Source organism: Cyprinodon tularosa, unplaced genomic scaffold, assembly GCF_016077235.1.
Source record: "Cyprinodon tularosa strain WSP-4 unplaced genomic scaffold, ASM1607723v1 ctg513, whole genome shotgun sequence".
NCBI lineage: Eukaryota > Metazoa > Chordata > Actinopteri > Cyprinodontiformes > Cyprinodontidae > Cyprinodon > Cyprinodon tularosa.
The window spans coordinates 258892-281793 of NW_024039245.1; the positions used below are offsets into that span (position 1 = coordinate 258892).

General features: G+C 36.8%; 1 protein-coding gene across 4 annotated transcripts in view; it reads right to left on the bottom strand.

The window, feature by feature from the left end:
* Window positions 1-7510: 7510 nt before the first annotated feature.
* Window positions 7511-22902, bottom strand: part of acot7 (acyl-CoA thioesterase 7) — a 69009-nt gene continuing 53617 nt past the window's right edge. For all 4 annotated transcript variants that reach the window (XM_038303547.1, XM_038303546.1, XM_038303545.1 and 1 more), the window contains one exon: window positions 7511-8079. In XM_038303547.1, the coding sequence (XP_038159475.1) occupies window positions 7981-8079 (99 nt within the window). In that variant the 3' untranslated portion in view covers window positions 7511-7980. The remainder of the gene's footprint in view (window positions 8080-22902) is intronic.

The window sequence follows — 22902 nt, forward strand, 5'->3', positions numbered from 1 at the left end:
ATCTATAGACCCTCGTTATTTTTGTTTATTTAACATCAAACATGCATCACCATCTAATCACCATTTACTGTGGTATTAATATAATAAGCTTCCATAGTATAATCTTACCTTCTTTTTTTTTTCCACAGGACGGTCAGATTCCTAGCGGTTCATTATTCTATCTTTTTCCCCGAGAATGAAAGGCGGTTGCCCATTTCAGTCAGTTCAAGTTTAAGTTGATTCCCCGCATTTAAATCCTCAAGCTGTAAACAGTGAAGGGAGCGTCAACAGCATCAAGTTAAGGGAATGACCTACAAAGATAAAAGAAACACACCACAGCACCGCAGCTGGAGCAGTTTACTCCTCGTCTTGCACCTCTTTTTGTTTCATTCAAGGGTGGAAAGAGATAAAAGATCATTGAGCGTTTGGTTTGTTTAAAAAAAAAATGCGCTGAGAGGAGAAGAAGCGGGCGCCGATGGGATAATTGGAGAATAAAAGACTAAATTTCTCCTTTACCCTGCGACGCAAGCGAGGCGCGCGATGGATGAGGCATGACTGATGCGCGCAACCGGCAGATAGGCGCGCTCATGACTCAGGCAGACAAACCGCGGCCGTGGGAGTGAACCGCAATAAGGAATAATTTATAGAAAAACTGCACGGTTTTATTTTAGCTGTAGTTATACTTTTATCTAAGAATTAAAACAGTTAAAGCATAGACTGAAGCGCACTGATTATTTGCCGTGTATTTCCTGTAGGTCAACATAATTTTAAAGTTGTCCTCTTAATTTCACTATGAACTAATGCTTTAAACCATGTCCTCTATGAACCGATGCATGCTCCTTTATCCGCGTAATGCATGCTTCTTTTACATGCGTCTTCCATTGACATTATACGACTAGTTATGTAAGACTCCATCCCTGGGTGATTCAGTTAGAGCGGCTCTCCCCCCGCAGGGCTGAGATTGTACCCATGCAATGAAAAAACGAAAATGCATGTAGAGACCTTTAATGTTAATTGAACCACAAATCAGTCCCCTGCGTACTGGGTTCTGCAACAATTATCAGGATTATTTCATTTATTTTAGGAGCAGCCTGATGAGCAACGTCTCTTGCTTCCCATTCATTAAAATAGATGGCTTATGATACACTCAACTACAGCTGGGAGCTGTCAATACTGCAGTCAAAGTCTTTTATGTGAAGTGTCTCCTGACAGATGTTAGTAAATTCCCAACTGATCCAGTTAGAACACTCGGTGCAACGAACATAAAGTTATATTCAGGATAACTATTCAGTTGCATCAACATTTAGAAATGCAACATATTGTTTATTACAAAATTTCTTCCAAATGTTGGTACCAACTCCTGCATACAAATATACAATCATATATGTGTTGCTGCTCCCAATAAACAGCATTAAAATACCCAGAACAATTACTTATTGCAGCTAATTGCTTATCTGCATCTTGACCTCAGCAATAAAATCAGGGAGAGGAGAACACTGGTTACAAAATCATTACTTGAGTTTGCTTGAACCAGCTGTAGAGCAGTATGCTGGTATGTTAATATGACAGGACACAATCCATGTATTTATATATTAAAGACTCAAGGCTTCTTTCTGCAAGGCAACAGTGCTAACGGCTGCATAAGCATGCAGCCCATACTGGGGGAAAATTTGGTTTCTTTATCTCCTTTGTTTGGATGATGACATGTTGCTATAAAATGTCTCCATGTTATTTAGACTATGTGACTCCAAGGTAATCGAAATGTCCTGTACTCTCATAAATTTTTTTTTTGTCTGAAGATTGTCTGCTTTTTAATACATTTTCTGTCCTATCTTTTCCATTTTGGTTCCTGAGTATTTACAATGAAATGCATTGCTTATTAGCCATCTACCCTTGACCAAAAGAGTCAAATATGAACCTTAAATTGAAGACTAGATTCATGTTTAAAAAAAAACCAACTAATTACATTTTCTATTGAGGTTGTTTTTTTTTTCCCTTACAGAATTGTATTTCCTTCTGTAAAATTTTGAAAAATAACTTTAAGAAATATATGTTTGTCATAATAATAAGCTATATCCAGGGAGAATACACCCCTTGTGTAATGTATTTGCTGGAATTTTTTACTATTACTTTGAAGAAAAGTAAACGTTTAAGTCTTCAAAATCCGTTAAATTTTTTTTGTCTGATATTTGTTCATTTATTCTTATCCTTTCCTATATATTCACTGGGCAATAACTTAGCTTGGCAAAACCCTGCATTCTGTGAAGACATTTGGTCAAACCCTGTGCTTTACAAAAATACATAACAAAAACTGCTACTTTTTTTAATATTGAGATGTTGTCGGATAGCTGTTGTATACTGGGTAAAAAATGATTAATTACTGAGGATTTCCGAAAGTTTGAAGGAAATTATCCCTTTATGAGCGAAAACTCAAATCAAGCAAAATATATATAAAAAAAAAAACTATTAAGTTTATAAAATAGAGAAAACAAGTGTTTTGTCTTTCTTTTTCATTCCTTATCCTGAATTAAGTTAGTTGAAAAATTGTGTCCAAAATCTAATTTCTGACAAAGGCAGGGCTAAATTTAAACCTGATAAATTGAAGCTTGCACTGTATATATTTAAAATGTTATTTGTTCAGTTGTCACTGTAAACATAGTCAACAATGAGCCTGGAAATGCTTAAGTAAAAGTGATACTGTGAGGTAATTCATTACCTGAATTACAAAAGGAATAAATCAAATGTAGCATATTGGCTTACAGTAACCAGATTAAACCTTTGAAATGGATTAATATTCACTGTTGGGTATAATGGTGCCTCTTGGTGAATTCAATTTAGAGTTTTGTTTTTTATACCTTATTGACATACAATCTATCATGCTTGTAAAGAAAAAGAGATGGTTGAAGTTTCTAAGATTGCACAGTAGGTGACCTGGAAGTAAAAAGTAGCAGAAGGCATTCCCACCCACTAACTCAGCAAGCACCAGGCTGCCCATACTCTCTCTATCTCCTGTGTACCCTTTCATCAGACCCGCATACACCACTGTTCCTTAGTATAAGGATCACATGGAATAATAATTTGGCTAAAATTATATATTTGGAAAGAAGTCAAAGTAATTGTGAAATGTTGTCATAGATAAATAGTTGTCTATCTAGGTATTAAGAATCAATCAATAAAAAGATGAATAGCCTGATCTGACTGCTTTTATTCAAAACATAAAAGGATACTCATGTCAGTCTTTATGTTGTTTTGGCAGGCTAACCTGCTTTAAGCCAGCAGGCCTGCAGCGCACATGCAGCAGTTGGAGAAGTGATATCCAAATATTTCTTATCTATGCAGTTGGAGAAAACTGGTCACCCTTGCATCATCAACTTTAATGTCATGATCCCAGAAACATTGCAATTACTTTTGACTGAGTTCTGTGTTTTGGGCATTGTTTTTATTATTATTATTTCGCATTTTTGGAACTGGCTTTCTGTATTAGATTGGACTTGTTCTCTTCAACTATCCCTGTCTCTGATCCTATATTAGTCTCTCCTCCTGTTATTAGCCTTGTTCCAAACTTTTCATTACATCTCCAAAGCATTCAACCTCCCTGGTTGTCATTGGTCCACTCTGGATTCTGCTGTTGCTCCTACCCTTGTTCCCATGTGCTGAGGTCTTCACATATTTTAGTTTATATACAGTATATATATATATATATATATATATATATGTATATATATATATATATATATATATATATATATATATATATATATATATATATATATATATATAAAAGCCCGTTTTAAGCTGTAGTGTGTTTTTCCAATTTAATTTGTGTGTAACTTCGAATCCAGGCCTGCATTGGTTAATAAATGAGATTTCCATTGATAATGTTTTGTGTGATTTTGTCATCAGGACTTTCAACTTTGTATAGAACAAAGAATTCAATAAAACTATTTCATTCAGTTCTAGGATCTGTTATTTGAGTGTTCTCTTTAATGTTTTGAGCAGTGTATATACATGAACTTTTAAATAGTTAGAAACATTTAATAGTGTAGTGGCTGTTCTTTCCCTTCGTGCAGAACTGTTTGTTCTCTGTGAGGAAGGGCTTGTGAAGGCAACCAAATTTAGAAGTACTCCAGGAAGGCCTGCTGTAGCTTTAAAGGGGAAAGATTTAAGCCAAACAAACTATAGAGTGTTACGTTGTCCCTTCTGCAAGGAAAATCTTGCTGGCTCCACTCCCAGATAATGCGTGGTGTCTGAATTTAGAGGCCCGTATCTCTGCTCTGTGGACGTGTTCAAGGATGAATTAAAGACATAAACTCTTTCCTTAAAAGGAAATATTGATTAAATTATTTTTTTCAAAAATGATCCTCTGTGTGCAGCTTTTTTTGTTGGAGCATCTGTAGCACATGTTTGTGAATGCAAGGGAGTCTTTTTTTCCACATAAAATATTGACAAACTTATTTGTGCAAGTCAGATTTAAGCATGCCTACACACAGTTTAGGTCGATGTGTTTTGTCTCATATGTGTGGAAGCAAGTCCCTGCAGCCAGAAAATGACTGACAAAGCAATATCTGAGTGCTTTAAAAACCAAGGTGGGGGAATGCAAAGTCCTGCATCTTACTGGTGTATGAAATGCACGTGATTTCCAAACACCTCCTTGGGTCGGTCTTCGTTTTGTGTGAGTTCCTTAATGGGTTTTTTTGCTGCGTGAGAGTATCATTTATAAAAGTAGCCTTGACAGTCTCTCTGGGGTACAGGATACAGCAGCGAGTGTGCAGCTATCTCCTGATTTGGATGCAGAGGCATGAGTGGAAACGTGAGATCAGCATTTCACCCTCATTCATTACTGTTATTCTCTGGTGGGAAAAGCAGTTTAACATGGAGCCTTTTTGTGGGGTCAATGTCTTTGGAGAGAAAACTATAAAGTAAGGGTTGAACGTGAATGGGCGTAAATTCTTTCTGTTATCTTCTATCGATGCAATTTATAACATGCAGTTGTCCTACTGCATCCACAGGAAGAAATACAGATTACTTTATGATAAGGAAATTTCTTCCATTTTAAGTGTAAATGTGCACATAAGTAACCATGGTTACAGTATAGTTTCTAAGCTGCCAGCATCTGAAATGGAAGAGGACGGTAATGAACATGTAAATGATGAGAATGGTTTCCAGGAAGGCATGCATATACATACGATATGTTGTGCATAATGCAAATGCTTTCCAATAAGGTCACATTTTTCTTGCCATATGAAAAGCATTGTGTCATCCCTACATTATGCCTCCCTTCCTGTGTTCTTCTCCCACAAGATGTCTGTGATTCACTGGAGTTAAAAATAGAACATTTGAAAGGGGGTGCTTGGGCTTAAGGGGTTAAATAGCAGCTAAATGTTTGATACATGAACACTGCCTTTTACTACCAACGGTGTAGAGCAGTTCTCAAGCATTTTGGTGGAGGGCTAATTTTTAGACTTGTTTTGCAGCAACTCCAGCTGGGAAGCATGTAGTCATTAAATTGATTTTGGTCTCCTCTATATACTTCAGTTCTTGAATAGTCAAATTTGAGGCCATCTGTCCAGCAGCTAATGCTTGGCCTAAATTGGATAATGAAATACAATAAACTTTGGGAAAATGTTCCTAAACATTAATGGACTCTAGCAAGGTCTGGAAGAAGAGTGGTACCGAGGTCTTTTATAACAATGTGAAAAACTAACTCCTCTTCTGCTAAACAACTCTTGGTATGTTTGAACAGTTTATTTATTTGTTTTTTGCTTTTGATGTTGTTGTTTATTATTGTATCAACATGGTTTGTGGGTCAAAATCTAAAGCGGGTGCCATATCTCTGCTGCACCCAATTACGGCAGTTATCTTATGCTGTAACCACATTAAAAAGCAAAAGAAAGTTCTTGCAGGCTTATAAAATTGTCATCATCATTATTTATTTCTCCCTAATGTTAAATAGAAGCATGTTTCCCACACACTGAGTTTTTATTACCAAAATATCTTTCCGCCTAAGGACATGTGGTGCAAACATAACAAAAAATATTATTTATTGTTAGAATGGAGAGGACCTGAAATAGTAGGAGAGAAAAATGACTCTGCCAAAGGTGGGGCTACATGCAGTTGGGGTGTACTTAGCTAAAAATGAAAAAAATATTAGCCATGGGGAAACTAGAAAATTCTTTTTATACTATCAATGCTGTGTTGTTGTTCTTTGTGCTGTTTTTTAAGTTTCCAAAGTCTAGTGGCCTGCCTGTCAAAATTGACAGACAGGAAAGAAAATGAAGGAAGAATGTCTAGATCGGGATTCAAATTTGGCACAACAGCATTGAGGGCTTCATACATGGGACACATGCCGTGTGCCAATGTCACTCCCAGTCAAGGCCTGATGTAATTTGAAAACCTGGTAAAGAACAGATTATTGATTTTGTTTTGAGAGATAAGCCTTAGAATTGAAAGACGTGTACTTTCCTTTAACCAAAGTTGATTCAGAGTTGTGCAAGTTGTAGCTCCAACATGTTCCAAGCTCCTATCCCTAGAGATTAACAGTAGGAACAGTATCAGGGATAGGGAAGGAGCTGCGGACTGCTGTGCTGAATCCAATCAGCGTTCAGCCTTACAAACCTTTTTACATGATGGAAACACAGATAGATGATGTCTCTTAAATCAGGACTATAGCCTTCCATGAAAGAATTACAAAAATATAAGTTACACAAACCTAGTGAACGACTGAAGCTCCCTGTTATAACACCAAAAAGCATGAAGGTGTGTACGTTTTTATGAGGTTTCACAAGTTTGCTGGTTTTGGAGCATATAGGTGTGTGTGTTAACACCATGTGAGATGGGGCAGACACAATGGGCCAGAACGTCTGAAGGTTCATCCCCTAAATGAAATATTGAGAGGAAGCTTCCTGTCTCCTCTTCCTACCTCCTTCCTTGCCAGCACTTTTTGTAGACCACCTTTTGTGTTGACCGCTGAAGCACTTCAGCTCTGGCTTAGAGATTTGCACTTGTCGGATGCAATGTAAGATTGCATATAGTGCTTTCACTAAAAGAATAATTCAGATTTGACACTCTCACATGGATATGGACTCTTCTTGAATAATTTATTGTGTCAATCTCAACCTCTTCACCGACCAATATAAAAACACTTTTTTCCATTTCTCTTTTTTTTTTTTATCAGGACAAAAGCCATTTTCATACCTCATCTGTATAAACTGAGAGCAATGCAGCCAGATGATGGGATTGAAGAGTAGCCATAAGGATAAATAGAGTAAATAAGCAAGAAGCCGAGATTGTGAGGAGATGGAAACAGATGCGAAAATGACACCAGCTGAAGTCACAGTGTGACAGACATGCAGAGGAGGAGACAGAGGAGGGAGGAGGTGGGGGAGATATGCTGGATGAGTCAAAACCCCTGAGCACCAATGAATGCTGTGTAAAAGACACAGTGCTGAAAAGAGGGCTAGCATGTGCCCTCTTTGCCAAGACATGCCTAAGACTATGACATAATTATCATCAAAAAGGCAAGGACAAAAGATGTGAGAGGCCCCGACTCACGCTTGGCTCTTTTATTTATTATTATTCACTCACTTATTCATCATTTCCCTCGCACTCTCAGTATCATTTTGCACTGACATCAAAGGCAACTCTGTAGTTAGATATTCCTGCGAAGCAATATGGTACCTTTACAATCGTGCTGTTGTTTAACCCCAGCAGTGATCAGAAATACTTTAGCATATTCCCTAAACTTAAAAAAGTACTATTACTTTTACATTGATATTGCACACAAGTATACAGAAATACTTTGGTGAGCATCACAGCTGAAAAACAGGGTCACAGAATATGGTTTAATAGGCTACATTAAAAGCGGGGCTCTAACTCTTTCATATTGTGAATATATATATATATATATATATATATATATATATATATATATATATATATATATATATATATATATAAAGTGATGAAATTGGTTTCTGCTGTTTGATATGCTGATCCAAAGTGTCACTGTTGGCGCTCCTTTTCTGCAAGTCTCTTTGCCTTGTTCTGGAGGTAACGGGCCTTGCCTTCTTCGAAGCGTTTCTGCTCCTCCTCTCCTTCAATCTGAGAAAAAGGAGATAAAAGGACAAAAGAATTTGTTTAAGATGCATTCATCATCTTCACATAACTCCACACTGGAATGCGTCCTCTAGTGTAACATTGTGCAAGGGCGTGAAGCTCTGATCTAATTTACCACCTTGTGCTTTGTAATCAGCATTTATCATGTTGGGGAGGTAGTCTTTCTATGTTACACAGAACACTAGAGGACATTTATAAGACATCAACACACCTGAGACATTCATAGCCTTTGCAGTAAGTTTCTATGGAGAAGTAATATATAAACGGCAGAGTAATGAGGATAAGCTAGTAATATCAGTACTTTTTATATTTACATAACTATGAATGCAAATGTATGGGGGTAGCTGAGTTTAAGTGTCTGACTACCTTCTGATAAAGCCCATTGATCAGTTTAATAACCTTAAGCAAAAGCTTTTTTATCTGATTGGTGTTGATTAACAATTATTGCATTGTTCTATGTACTGTAGCATTTAAAGGCATGTAAAAGTAGCTAAATATCAATATTTCTCATAATATAAAAACAGGCTTGAATTGGTTAGAGATGATAAGGCTAAAATAATGTACCACATAAATGTGTCAAGTAAAAGCTAATTGTAAAATTCCAAACACAAAAAATATGCAAAAAATGTTAAGCATTTTTTTTATTCTAGCCCCATTTTTATTATTATTATTATTATTATTATTATTCCCACCGTTTTTGACTCATATTTCTGTCTGGACTTTGATATGTTTTTAATTAAAGCCTTCATTGTATCTCTTAGAGTATGTTTAGAGGGGAATGCATGCTGAAATTGGAATATCTAGTCAGATAAACTGACTCAATTTAACACATATTAGATGTGTCTCTCTTATGTGTACAGAAGCCAGAGAGAATAGTGGATTCCAGCCTTGGACAGTTTCAGAAATGACACCCCTGAATAGAGTAATGTTCTGGGACTGAAAAATAAAAAAACAATATGGGCAATTTTAAAAGGGTCTGTAGTTGCCAATGTGTACTGCCCATTAGGGAAGCTTTTTTTTTTTTTATCTTATCCTGCTCCTCTTAAATCTTAACCATCATTCCTATACCAAGATGCAATCTTCACTACATTTCCCCCCTGATGTGATGTGCAATATTAGGTGCAATACACGTTGTGTGTTGAACACAGGACATCAACTGGTCCACTGGTTTCCAAGTTTGAACGACCCCCCTTTCAGAGATCTAGACAGGTATCGGGTATTGCACGCTAACAAAGAAAGCAAATGACTGCCCCTTTATAAGCAGCATATCCGCTCGTTCAGTTCAATTTGCATGTTTTCTAAGCCAAGACAAGGCTTTGTTTTAGGTCCACTCAATTAAACCTCAAACTCAACGCTGTTCCTGACATTTTGAATAGAAAAAGCTTCCTGGAAGCTTCCTTTTTTGGAATGACTTTGACCTGGATGACAGATAATCTTCACTAATAGTTTCATTTGTGTCAGATATGTGGAGTACATGTCTAATTGTTATCCTAGCAACAGAATCAAACACCAGAGTTGGGAACTTCTCCCTCCCCTCCAGAGTTACCAAGGGCCTCTTGGCTGCGTATTTGAAAAATTCTCACTCTGCCAGGCCTTTAGTTCTAGCATTTGTTGAGGTTATGTTTTCCTCTTTGTTTCATAGGTAAATGTGTCTACCAGTGTGGTAAATATGAATTCCATCAGCCAGTTTGCAAATTCCACAGCAGACACTGCTCTGATGAGAAAGGTGTAAACCTAGCAGATACATCTTAATGTAAAAGATAGCAGGTTGGTAGCAACTGTGGCACAACATCCTAGCAGGTAGAAGTCAGTTGGGATTATGACTCAAATGTGGTGAGAATACAGGCTCCAAAAACAAACACCATTGGGGATATATTGTCAGAGAACAGGTTGAGGAGAATACAGCTGTAGTCTTGGTTTGTTTGCTGTATGCCAGTTATATAACCATCAACATATTGCTCAGTCAGTTATGCTTTTGCCATTCGACTGAAAGTAATGGATTATTCCAGTTTGTTGGGTTTAAAAAAAGAGCAAGGCAGAGTTTCAACATGGTTCACTATGTTAAACAATTGTACAGTAGTATGCATATTGTATTTTCATTCTCTTTTTAGCCAAGTTTATAGACTAAACCCACATTGGATTCAACAAAACGGTGCCTGCTGATGAATGTTTAGCAGTGTTCAAGACAGCATGACTTCATATTGTGTATAGAATTTTAAAGGAAAAACAACAGAAACATTACAGCCTGCAGCTACATAGGTAATGATAGTATAATAGTATTGACAGCCCGGAGGTAGAAGCTGTTTTAAAGTATGTTAATGCTTTTAGATACCTTTATTCTCCTATCATAAATTCTGCAAGAGTTAAAGAGGTGATTTGAGATAAGTATTAAGTTAGAGAGTCACAGTTGATGTAGCCAGGGAGGGGGAGTTATGTGCCAGTGATGTATTGCAATGGCTCCCCTACTCTCTGCAGGTCTTTGTTGTGTAGACCAGTGTCGCTTTTGAATCTTTTGGGCAGCAGTTAGTCAGGAAGCCATCTTTTGTTGACCATCAGAAAATGGTAAATGCTGACACAGCTGAGGGTGCTTTACGGTCTGCTGGAAACACAATCAGTTTGCCAAATTCCCCGCTTTATAGAGTTTTTTTTTTGTGGTATAGCTGAGGTCTGTGGAGATATGTACACAGAAAATAAAGTTCTTAACCTCATTTCTACGTATAAACACTGATACCTTCTTGGGTTGCTGTTATTTACTGGAATCTATAATTATTTATTTTTGTTTTGTGATTTTACAGCATAGGTCAGTATAAGAGGCCTGCTCTGTCACTAAAGATATCCTTTCCATTTCCAGGATCATTGTTTTCATTAGTCCTAGGATGTTGCTTTCAACAGTAAACAGAAAAAAATGTGCTATTGAAAGTATGACCGTCCAGCCCAGAATGCTCTGCTGTGTTGTTAACGCTAAGTTTTGAGGCCATTTTTAGGTAATTTATATACTAAAAGCTGATGAGAAATCCAAAAAGCAGATTTCTTACATTGTTGTGGTCCCGGAAAATGAAAATGTAAAGAGTACATGCTGCCATCATCTGTTTAGTGCACATGTAAACCGATGCTGCTCTAATTAGCAGAGCTGGGAGGTTGGAAATGGGAAATAAATATCTAAAAAAACGTGTTGATGATAGGGGAAAGTGTGAATGACTGATAGTCATTAGGTTAGTTGACTGTGCTTTTTTTGGTACTGGGATAATTGCTGGTCACCAGACACTGTGGGAGAGTGAGATTGGGAAAAGTTGAAAATAGATGAGAGCTAAAATAGACTGTTCAGAATACAACCCACAAATACACCATTTGATTCTCTACACAGCAATAACGCTAATTATAAATGAAAAATATACAAACAAAATCAAACGCTATCTATTTAGTGGACTATATCATTCACTCTGTGTCATTATTCTTTGCCTTCAGAATTGAATGATAAAACATGATTTATCTATTGATAGTGCAGAGCAGTAGCCATGCTACTAGCAGGCTGTTATAAATGAAGATCTTTTACATCAAATGTGCTCCATAACCTAGTACAAAGTGTAAAAACGAAATAATATAATGTTTAAAACAAATGAAATAAACAAAATAAACAAAATCATGCTGATTTTTTTTTTCCCTTTTATATTCATTTTCAGACAAGGGCTAAAAACTAACTGAGATACAATAAAAAAAATATAATTTTGAATCCAGATCTGCAAATGAAAGTAAAAATGAAATACTTAACTAATAAATGAATTTGTATTGCTGTCTTTTAAAAATATATATTTTTATGTAATTATAAATTGTCTTAAAATATTTTCTTTAGAACCTAAATTGTAACAACAGTACATGGCACAAACAGTTATCATTAAAAAACAGAACTCTGAACCACTTTCACAGCAACGGCATAATAAGATCCACATGTAACAACCATGTTTAAAACAGGATCACATCAAGTTGCCATGGCGACTGTGTACAAGTGCAATGATTGGCCCTTTTGTCACTGCTTGTTGCCATATTTTATGTGTTAGTTTTTCTGAATGTAAGGCTGTAATCCAGAGCTTTGCTTCCCCTTCTGTTTACTCTACAACTGCAGCGTTTTACATTTAATACAGCATTGATTGTATGTTTTTTTAAAAGCTTATTAAATCTATTTCTACATTTTTTTTATATTTAACTGCTTAATAGGTGTTCATTGCCATTGCTGTGCATTGTTAAACAGCTTGCTGAAAGGCATTGTTCTGAGTCGGTTGTAATGTGCTCTTCTCACATATAGTTTTCACTGTTTTACTAAATTTGATATAATATATTCGAGATTTTTTTTTCAGGTGTTTTACAAGGACGCAAAGACAAAGAAGGACAGAGCTGGGGTTTGAAATACTCACCCTAAAGTTGCAGGACGAACTCCTGCTACACCTTCATACTTATTTTAAAGATTACATGGCTTTCAGAAAATGAATTTTTAAGGTTTATTTTTTATTTATGTATGTGCTTGTAAACTCTAATATTACCTACATGTTAAGAGTTAAGGTGAATGTTTTCACAAGCAATTTATTTAATTAGGACAGTTCTTCTGTCATGCAAACCGTAATTATCTTCATTATGTACACAACGATTTGGAAATGAAAGGGAGCATAAAGACAGAGATGATAATTTTAAACAGAGAAAGCTCTGAAAGTTATAGATTGTCCTTGATCTGAAAACACTGTGCATTATCTTGAGATGGCTGGAGCCAGTGATGTCTGATCATTTACACACAATGTGATGTGAGATGTGATGATGTGGCAGGGTGTGATTATGGAGATCTATAAAAAGCTTATTTTAACTGTTATTAAGGGACCTTCACTGATGAAGCAATCCTGGTAAGGCAGGGGTGGGCAATTCCAGTTCCTGAGGGCCAGTATCCTGCAACTTTTAGATGTGCCTTTGGTTCAACACACCTGAATCAAGTAATTAGATGATTGAGTTACCTCCTCAGTATGCAGTCAGTTTCACCAGCCCTTTGATTCAGGTGTGTTGGACCAAGAATGAGTCTAAAAGCTGCAGGATACCTGTGAAATTGCCCACCCCTGTGGTAAGACCTACTGTATGTAACCTGACCCATTTCTCTGGTCTGAGTTGTGCAGTGGGTAGCAATGTTGCCTTGCAGCACAAAGGTTCTGGGTTCAATTCCTGGCCTGGGGTCTTTCTGCATGGATTTTATATGTTCTCCCTGTGCATGCATGGGTTTTCTCTAGTTACTGCGGTTTCTTCCAGAGTCCAAAAACATGACTGTTAGGTTAACTGGCATCTCTAAACTGAGATGCCAGTGTCTCTGTGTCTCTGTTTTGCCCTGCAACAGACTGGCAACCTGTCCAGGTTGTACCCCATCTCTTGCCCATAGACTGCCAGAGATAGGTACCATGACAGGGACTAAGTGGGAAAATGGATGGCTGGATATTTAGAGTTGTGAAATATATACTAAACATACACTTTCCAGCTCTCCTCACAAAGCATTATGGGATTTGCTGTCGCTACCCGGCAGCCACAACTACGGTAATGACAAAGATGGCGCACGCACCACTCAGCAGAGGAAGAGTTATGTGACAAACAGGGCAAAAAGCTCTGATCATCTGTTCGAATGGTCAGTTAAGTGAGTTTGCTATAAAATCCACTTTATATTCCCTGCTGTATGTGGACACAGTAATCTTGTATGAGCTATGAGAACAGCACATTTTAAACAGGATGTGCATGAGGAGAAATGGGTGTACAAGCTTTAAAAATGAAGCAGCAGGCACTTTTTTGCTGCTGAAATTGCACGCAGTGTAAATGTAGCATTACCATTTACAACAGCATCAAGTGCTTGGGGAACAAGATAGTAACCACAAATCTATGTTTTATCTATGTATTATCCTTTGGTATAAATAGACACAATGAAAAAAACAAAACTAAAAAAACTGTATTTTGTAAAATCCAGCCTTAACCCCTGTGGTTCTATTATCCCTATTGCTGAAGAAAAATACACCTCTGGTTATGTTTTTTTTTTTACCAAGACTTTAAATACTTTGAGAAATGCTCAGTTGTTTGAAATTTTGACTGTGATCATTGAATAATAAAGTTGGAACAGCTGGAGTCATTGTTGGAATGCAGCAAACAATCCTGGGTTCAAAATCCAGCTTTGGATTTTCTGGATGGTGCTTGCATGTTCACCCTGTGCAAGATGGGTTCTTACACTCAGACCTTGTCTTGTAAATGCTATCCTACTTAAAGACATAACACATATTGGTTTTCTATACTACAACTATGTATTATCACAAAATGGTTTGCTTACAGTTTATTTATTAGTTATTTAATAGTAGCCAATGCTCCTCCTATCTGCCCTTTAGTTGTGTTTCAGCACATGAAAACATATTTAAGCATCTTTGCATATTCATAAATAATGTATACTGAAAAACTTGTATTCATAATTAATAGCCCATTCCAGATTCATGAACATTGCTTCAATGAGAGAAAAAAAAAAACGCATTAAGCACTAAGGTTTCTGTATTGTGCATTGGACTGCTAGAGTCTCTGATGTGAGCACACCCCTTAACCCATTGGTGGCTGTTTTCTATGGTAGGCATCTAGAAGTAAATATCCATAGTCTCATTTAGACTACAGAAGGTTGCCATGAGAACTGGGCTTGTTTTTGTGTCAGAGGAGTCTAGTTGAGTCTCTGCCAATAAAGAAAGAGGAAGATGGGAAGGTGGATCAAGGATGCGAATGATGAAAGAGTAAAATGAGGATGGAAGAACAGAAGAGAGGTTGTGAAGAAATATCAATAGTGGTAGGAAGACTAAGAGCTGCAAGGACAGCTGAAGAGAAAATAAGAGATAAGGAGATCTAAGAAGAAAAAAACTCTAAACCTGTTGCAAGTTGAACAGGCAAAAATGCTCTTAACTTTAGTCATCAGACATCAGTAGCCAGTGCATTACCACTAGCAGAGGAAGTACTAATCTTTCTGGTTTACCAGATCACTTTAAGATCATATGTAAATAAAAATATTGTACAGGTCATAAGTGCCGGCAGGCATTTTCCTTTTATTCTAAACGGAACCAGCACGCATTTATAGTTTCAGTACTTTTCAAGGATACTGAAAGCCCCCTGAAGTCCTCTCTGCTCACGCTGTCCTCATGCCCCACTTCTGCTATACCAGCAGTGTGTGCACATTACCACAACCCCCCACATACCTGCTCCTGAATGGTCCCTCACCCCCCTGTCGAGCTATAAAAGGAAAATCTAAAGATAGTAAATGCAACGAGCGTACTGGAGAGACGCCAAGGATTTGAGAGTGAAGGGGGAAAAGCACCTGCAGTTAAAAATAGCAGAGGCAGGCATTTCGATCGGGCTATTTATAGAACAGTATTGACTCAAAAAACACTGTGGTGTTATAAAAAAAATTATTAGAGATGGTCTGCAATCTCTTATTGGTTTCAAGGGTCTTTTAAAAAAAAAAAAATCTAATGGGCACAAGATGCATACTTAAAGTTGATAGTACACTAACAGAGATAAAAAAAGGTGCAGAATTTCATAATGTTTGACATCTCCACATTATTTGAACCTGTTATAGGACTGTGCAGACTACTGTAGAGTAGGTATACCAAGTGGTTTCAACCAAGGTTTTAGCTGTTTTCAGTTTAAATGTTTATGTGAGCTTGTTGAGGAAAGAGCAATCTTAGAAATGCATATGCTGAAGAACTGAGGCTTTCATGAATTCAATGAAGCAAAGACATCTTTAAATTGGCTTGTGCAAAAGGAAATAGCCTAATATCTTTTAAAATAAACACCTTTATAGAAATGTTGTGGTTTTGATCCTTTCAAAGCTTTTTTTTTCTTCTAGGGCAACAGAACAATTTATGCTGATACTGTACATAATTCAGAATTTTGAAAACAAGCAACTTCATGTTGTTGTGTTGCCTTTGTCCTGTAATGCTAAAAATAAATCAAAGGCAAGTGTTATGCAAAGTGCTTCACAGCTTTGCAAAACAGATTCACAAACAATAGAAAAGGCTTCACAGTAAAGAGGGAGTGCAGATAATTGTATACCCAAATAATTATGGTGCTGGCAAACCACTTCTCACCAATTTTCAGAGACAGCTCTACTTGAACCTCAGTTTACCGTAGAAGCAAAAGGCAATAACCTGAAACAACACCTCAACCTTTCTAACAATGTTTATGCTTTTTTTTTACCTGCCAATTTTAGTTCAAAATGAGATCTGTGCATCTTATTTTTTATATATCATAAAAAATGAACCCTCTCTATAAACAGAGTTAAAAGTAAAACAAAAATAATCTGTAAAAAGCTCAAAGTTATACAGTAGAGTTATCTCTGTGTTATTAAATTTCTACAGTCAAATCCCTATAGTTAAAACCTAATAAGTAATTACAGCATTTATTATTTACAACATATCATAGCATTTTCTGCAATATAAATGTAAAATGATCACGACGCTACGGAAGCTGGCAAACCAAACCAGATGAAAGTGCGCATTCAGCGTCTGCTCTGCCAATAATGCAAGTGTAGAAGAAGAAATGTGCTGTTTACCTGTGCAAAGAAAGAAACAATGAAAGAAAAATGTCTGAGGACTTCAGTGTTGAGGAAGAGCATGAGTTCTTTGCCGAGCTGAATGCGCTGGTTTGGTCTGCCGGCTTCCGTAGCGTCGTGATCGCGCAGGTGCGCTCTTTCAGGAAATCCTATACACTACTGTTTATGCTCTAAAAACATTCTAAATGACTTCGTTTCGAGTAAATTCTGGATGCTACCCACTCAGGACACTTGGAATACATTGGACAAGCAGTATGGAGGAATATTGACACGTTTTTTTGTGGACTTTTATGGACCTTTCTGCCTCGGGCGCTGGGCACCTCCATTATTTGAATGTCAGCAGACAGCAAGAAGCCTCCCAGATCTCCAGATGCATTTGAGATATCAAAAAAGTACTCCAGAGTGTTGTTCAGCATGGGGGTGAGTAGAAAATGAAGGCTAATCATGTTTTGGATGTACTATTCCTTTAAGAATTAATAATAAGAATATGAACATAAAACTTAAATCACTTTGTTTAATTACTACTGGGTCAATTCCCCAAAATCCTTCTGTCTGTTTTGCGGTTAAGGGGAGAACCACAAAAAACTGAATGCAAGCATTCACCACATAAAAAGACATACAGTATCTGCCAGCTATAGAACATGAAAGGCTGAAATACACTCGCTGGTTGGATTGCACACGGTGCGCATCTGTGCGCAACGTGCACAAGACCATTGAAGCCCTGTAAACGTTTATAGTTGATCCAGATGTAAGTAAAGTATTTGCAAAAACACAGGGGGAAGTCCTCAAAATAACAAGTGGAAATGCAGAAAAAGAGGCGAAACACTTCATGTGCCACTTCTAAAATGCTGGAGAACAGTATGTGCTGCCTGATATTTCTGAGCTATTTGTGTTCGTTTTGGTGTGCAAACCCTCGCACACCCTTCCAAGTGGCGAGTATAAACCTACCTTTAGCCTAATGGGTAAGTGAGGAGGACGTTCTCTTTCTAAAAGGAAATATGAATTTTTTATATTGAAGTTTCAAATCATTTTCTCAGAACGCACAGGTAAAAGTTATTCAGTTATAATTTTCCCAGCATTAAAGCAGTGTGGGTCCTAGGTAAAATCAAGTCAAAATAAACAGTTGGGACGTTTGTCATAAGACTCTGTTTGCTGTCATTCATGGTTTAGGAAAAATGATTGTCTTTACTGCATTTTAATCCCTTGCGGCCCTATCATCACTCCCAGAGCAAACGATGACGTTAATTAGTTTGACAGGCCATGTGACACCTCTCTTTTATACGCTGATGATCCAGACATGTGAATAGGTTGCTCCTACTGATTGAAACCAAATGTGCACTCCCTCATTTGGACCTTATCGCATGTTTACACCCACAGTAAATAGAAAGCTGGAAATAGTACAGAGTGAGCTTCGTTGTTACTCTCTTACACAGTTTTCCTCAGTGATCAGCACACACAAAGACTCACACTCACAGATCTGTACATGTTAAAGCTGCTTTCTTCTACTACATATCATCAGTGCATATCTTTCCTTATTCTCCTCTTGTTTAGCTGGAATGTACATCAGTAGTAAGAATCTGTCTAGTCCTTTTTTTAGTACTGAATATTCATGTACAGAACTATGTTCAGTTTTTCTTGACTGGATGTTCTTCATTAAACTGAGTTGAACAGGAAATGTAGAATGACTAAACTAATCACTGAGAGGCCTTAGTATTATAATCCAAGCAGCAAGCTGTCTGTTTGAGATGGAAAACCTGGTAATGAATGCACAGAGGGGGAGGTAGACAATGGCTGAACTAAAGGGCTGGTTCTGTGAAATGGAAATAGGAAGAAAGATAGGAGCTTTTGAAAAGGCCAACCTGCAGGAAACCCATGTGATGATCATTTCTATCTGGCCGACGCATCATCAGGAAGGATGTGCAGCCAAGCATGTCATTTTTTATAAAGGGCAAATATGGTTTAGAGCTTAAAAATGTAGAAATTTTGAAAGTATGAAACGTAAACTGATCACAAATACCCACAAAAGAGCGTTTTTAACATTAAACAAATATTCTAATATATAGATAAAACTTTGGTTTGTGTAAAAACATAAAATTACAGAGATAATGTGATTTTAAACAATTTTGAAAAAAAATGAAGTCTGCATTTAGATCCCACTCTAACCTTAGATCCCATTAGGCAAAAAGTAAAATCAAATAGGTTCAAGGAAATAGATGAATATTATCAATAATTTCTTAATTGTTGAGATTATTGTCAGAGAGTCAGTGTAAAATTACATAAAATTAACAAAACTAAAGATAAAATAGAGAACAGAGTAAAGAATAAAAAACAGAGTAAAGAGGTGCAGTGTCTGCCAAGCCTGCATTTCTTCACTCATTTTAACTCAACAGGACATAATCTCAAATTTTGCTGTTCTCTGAAGCTTTTACAGAGACTTAAAAAATATTATCTTCCTTGTTTAAAAGTAGGGGGGGGGGGGGAGGATGGACCCTAAAGTAAAATTGTGTTTCAGTCTATATTTTTAGCTTGAAACCTTTTTTGTTCCTGTGGTTTCTTTTATTAATATTTCGCTTTGGCTCCTTCAGTGAGCCACACATACTTAAAAGTCTAATGATGAACTCTGGTACTGGCTCTGTAAATCTGATTTCAGTTCACTTTAGAGAATAATGACCTGCAGTTGGAGCTGCTAACATCCACCTCATTTTAAGTAATCCTCACCTTTTTACATACCCATATGGAAAAGAAAATAATTAAGGAACTGTAAGGCCAGGTTACATGTGTGATACATCGTTTGAAAGCCAACACATTCTTATTTCTGAAAATATAACGTATTCTCATTTGTGACACAGTCTAAACTGCATCAGTTATTTTTTAAAATAATAGGTATTTTTTGAATAGCAGTAAGAAAGACATGCTTGATAGCAGGCATGTGTCATCATATTCTGCATCATATCAACCACAACTGCAAAAAACGTCAGACCTCTAGAAATAACAGTGTCAGACCTATGGGAATTTTTCACTTCTGGTGTCACCAGCGTCTCCAAAGCGCACCAAATGTCCCAAATTAACCCAATTGTGCAAATTGCTTTTCACAACAAATTAATGCTTACAATCACACTGGAGCATTTTGATGACCTCAAATCATTTTTGAAGCATACATTTTTCCATTTTCCATCTAATGCTCTAATGTTGCACAACGATCTAGTATCTGCTGCTGGCTGAAGACACTCTGAGCCATTAGGAAAACAAATGTATCAGGTCTGCATTATTCAAATTAGCCATGCTTACCCTTGTTTTAAAGCTAATTTCATTGGCTAAACCCAAACATTGCGTGTGGTTTTAACCCTTGTCAACCCGGACTGTATGAGGCATAATTTGACGGGAAGCATGAATAAGGTACGGAGATAAGGAGCACTCAGGTTTTATGTTTTAGGAGCTGTCTTGGAGTCAAATCTAAACAAAAATCAATGGGGACACTTTTGTTTACGGGCTGGAAAGTGCTGAAAACAAACATACCAAATATCCACCAGAATTGTTTGGGGAAGCTAATGTTATAAGAAAGATGACTAGTATTAGCCCTGAGGAACTCTTTTGACTCTATGTGGCCATTTTCTCATCATAGAATGTTTTTATAACACATATACCGGATTACTTTTTATCTATGGACCCTTACAGAGAAATGGAAAATAAATAATCTAAGATTGGACTTATAATACGGCATCAGGACCTCTTCGAAGGTAAGGAGCACAACTTTATTTGAAAAATTATGATTTAACATCGTGCTACATCTTTATTATTTGTGCTTTACTGCACGTTGTGTGCATAAAATCAACTTGATGGTTGAATTATGTAGGATCTAAGCTTTCTAACAATATATAAATATTTCTGGTTTGGTAAAAGTTTAGCTGTTGTTAATTTTTCATGCATTCTGTTGTGTTTAATTGGACACCCAATGGGTTGCTGGCGGGCCAGTGGATTTTAGTTTTCCGGGCTTACATAGCAAATACAACAGCAGTGTTACAAATTCATAAATTATCAACTAGCTTAGTAGCATTTAGCAACCAAAAAAGAAACTGAAATAAAATATTCAACCACTGAATGGAAGTTGTTTAGACATAAAAATCATTTATCCCAGATTTAGGAAATGATGAGTGATAACAGTCATCTTCACAGTGTAATAAATAATAAATTTGAAATTAACTGCAATCCTTTGAAACCTTTGTTTAGTTTTTTTTGGAAAAGGATCTAAAAGACAACTTTCTCATGTTTAAATCTCGCTCCCCGACAAGATCAATTCCCACCTCTCAGAAGTTTTGGATAAGATTTCAAAGGACCATCACAGAGACAGAAAGGGAGGCGCTGGGAAATAATTCAAATGCACAGTATTAAGCAGATGGCCCATGTGCATAAAGTTTGCATAATAAACAGGGCTTGCATCCCTGAGTAGCATAGACAGCAAACAGCATTTGTCTCTGTCTTGTATGCCTGTTATTCAGCACTTTTTACAAACACAGTGCTGAATCAGACAAACATTCACATTAAGGACTGTAATTCTCAGAGAACAGACTCATGGAAGCCATTAAAAAAATCTATTGCAATAAATGTATAGGTTATGTTCAGTTACATCAATGTGAAAGAAATGTAGCAAGTCTCAATAAATATTTTTTCCAGTCTAATATCTACTGAATATGCCCTGCGATGGACTGGCGACCTGTCCATCGGGTGTACCCCGCCTCTCGTCCGTAGACAACTAGAGATAGGCACCAACAGTCCTCACGAGCCGCTTGGGATAGCATGACAGAAAATGGATTGATTGACACCTACTGAATAGTGAATAGCTTGCATAGAGGTTATTTATACTAATCAAATGTTTACACCTCATCAAAGTTTACACTGATTATTATTTAGAACAAGCTCTGATTCCATAAAATCAAACAACAAAGGGGGAAATTAACAATACTCAAGGATATATTTTTTATGGTTGGGAAAAAATATCAACACCTATATAAAAGATTATCTAAACCACATATTTTAATCAAAGGTTTACTTCATCTCTTTTTAAGGTTTAAGTGCTTAACTTGGGTTAAACTATTAAATTTAACTTGGGCTTTAAAGGACCAATCTAATAAAAAAAATCATTGCATCTTGCTTTTAGGACTGTATCTTCTGGTCTCACCTCTGATTGACCCAGGTTGGATCTCCTGACCTGCTGTTCTCACTGTCCTGTCCTCCCTGATGGAGGAATCCCTGCACGACAGATGCTTTATAGCCTGAAGGTTGTTCTGTGCTCGATGGGAGTTTTGGCTGACCTAACTGGCCCAGGTCACTGGACGGTCTCCTACTTTGGATTACCCCAAAGCCAAATTAGATATATTAGGGAAAAAACTCCGAAAGAAAGTCACTGAGAAATTTTTAATGCATCAAAAGATGCAGGAATTGTAACACAAAATTTGCTTGTATTTTATAAAAGGGCAAGATGTAAACGCAAAGCATTTTCTTGTCAAAGACAAAAATAAAACTTTGATCCAGATTAAATGAAAGGGAATTAAAAAAAGCCTGTATATATTAAAATATACCCTATGACTGCAGCATTCCTTTGAGTTCCAGTTATGCCTACTTAAAATGTGTGTCTAATCACAAACAAGCTGATCTAAATCAACCCTAAATCAATCAATGGTTTTTCAAAAATACTAAAAGAACAACTCAAACCAGAGCTGAAAATAAGAAAAGGCCTCTATTCCTGAGGGGTATGTAGAGGCCTATCTGAACAGGCCTAACTGTAAAGAGCACAGCAGAAGCCTTTTAAAGGTAATGAGAGATAGAAAACAGATTGGAGTTGTTCATAAACTCTACATCCATTAATAATGACCTTGTTACAATCACAGCAAAGCAATCAACACCGAAAATAAACAAGTAGAAATCAAAAATTTAACTTTGGAATCCTTACTGGAAATTGTGATAAAAATAAATGGTCAGCTCATGTTTTCCATAATAAAAGCCCTTTTATGGAAAGGTGGATTACATAATCAACCAACCAGAGCCCCATTTGTCTCTTATGTTGAGGCAGACCTGCCTGGATTACAACATGAGACTCTGACTATTATGCCCTGTGCACCCACCAACAATTTCTGGTCAAACCTGGACATTTCAGTGGCATTTCTATTGTCCTTTTACACTGAACATTTTCTCTGATAACAGCAGTTTTAAGTGACTATCTTTAA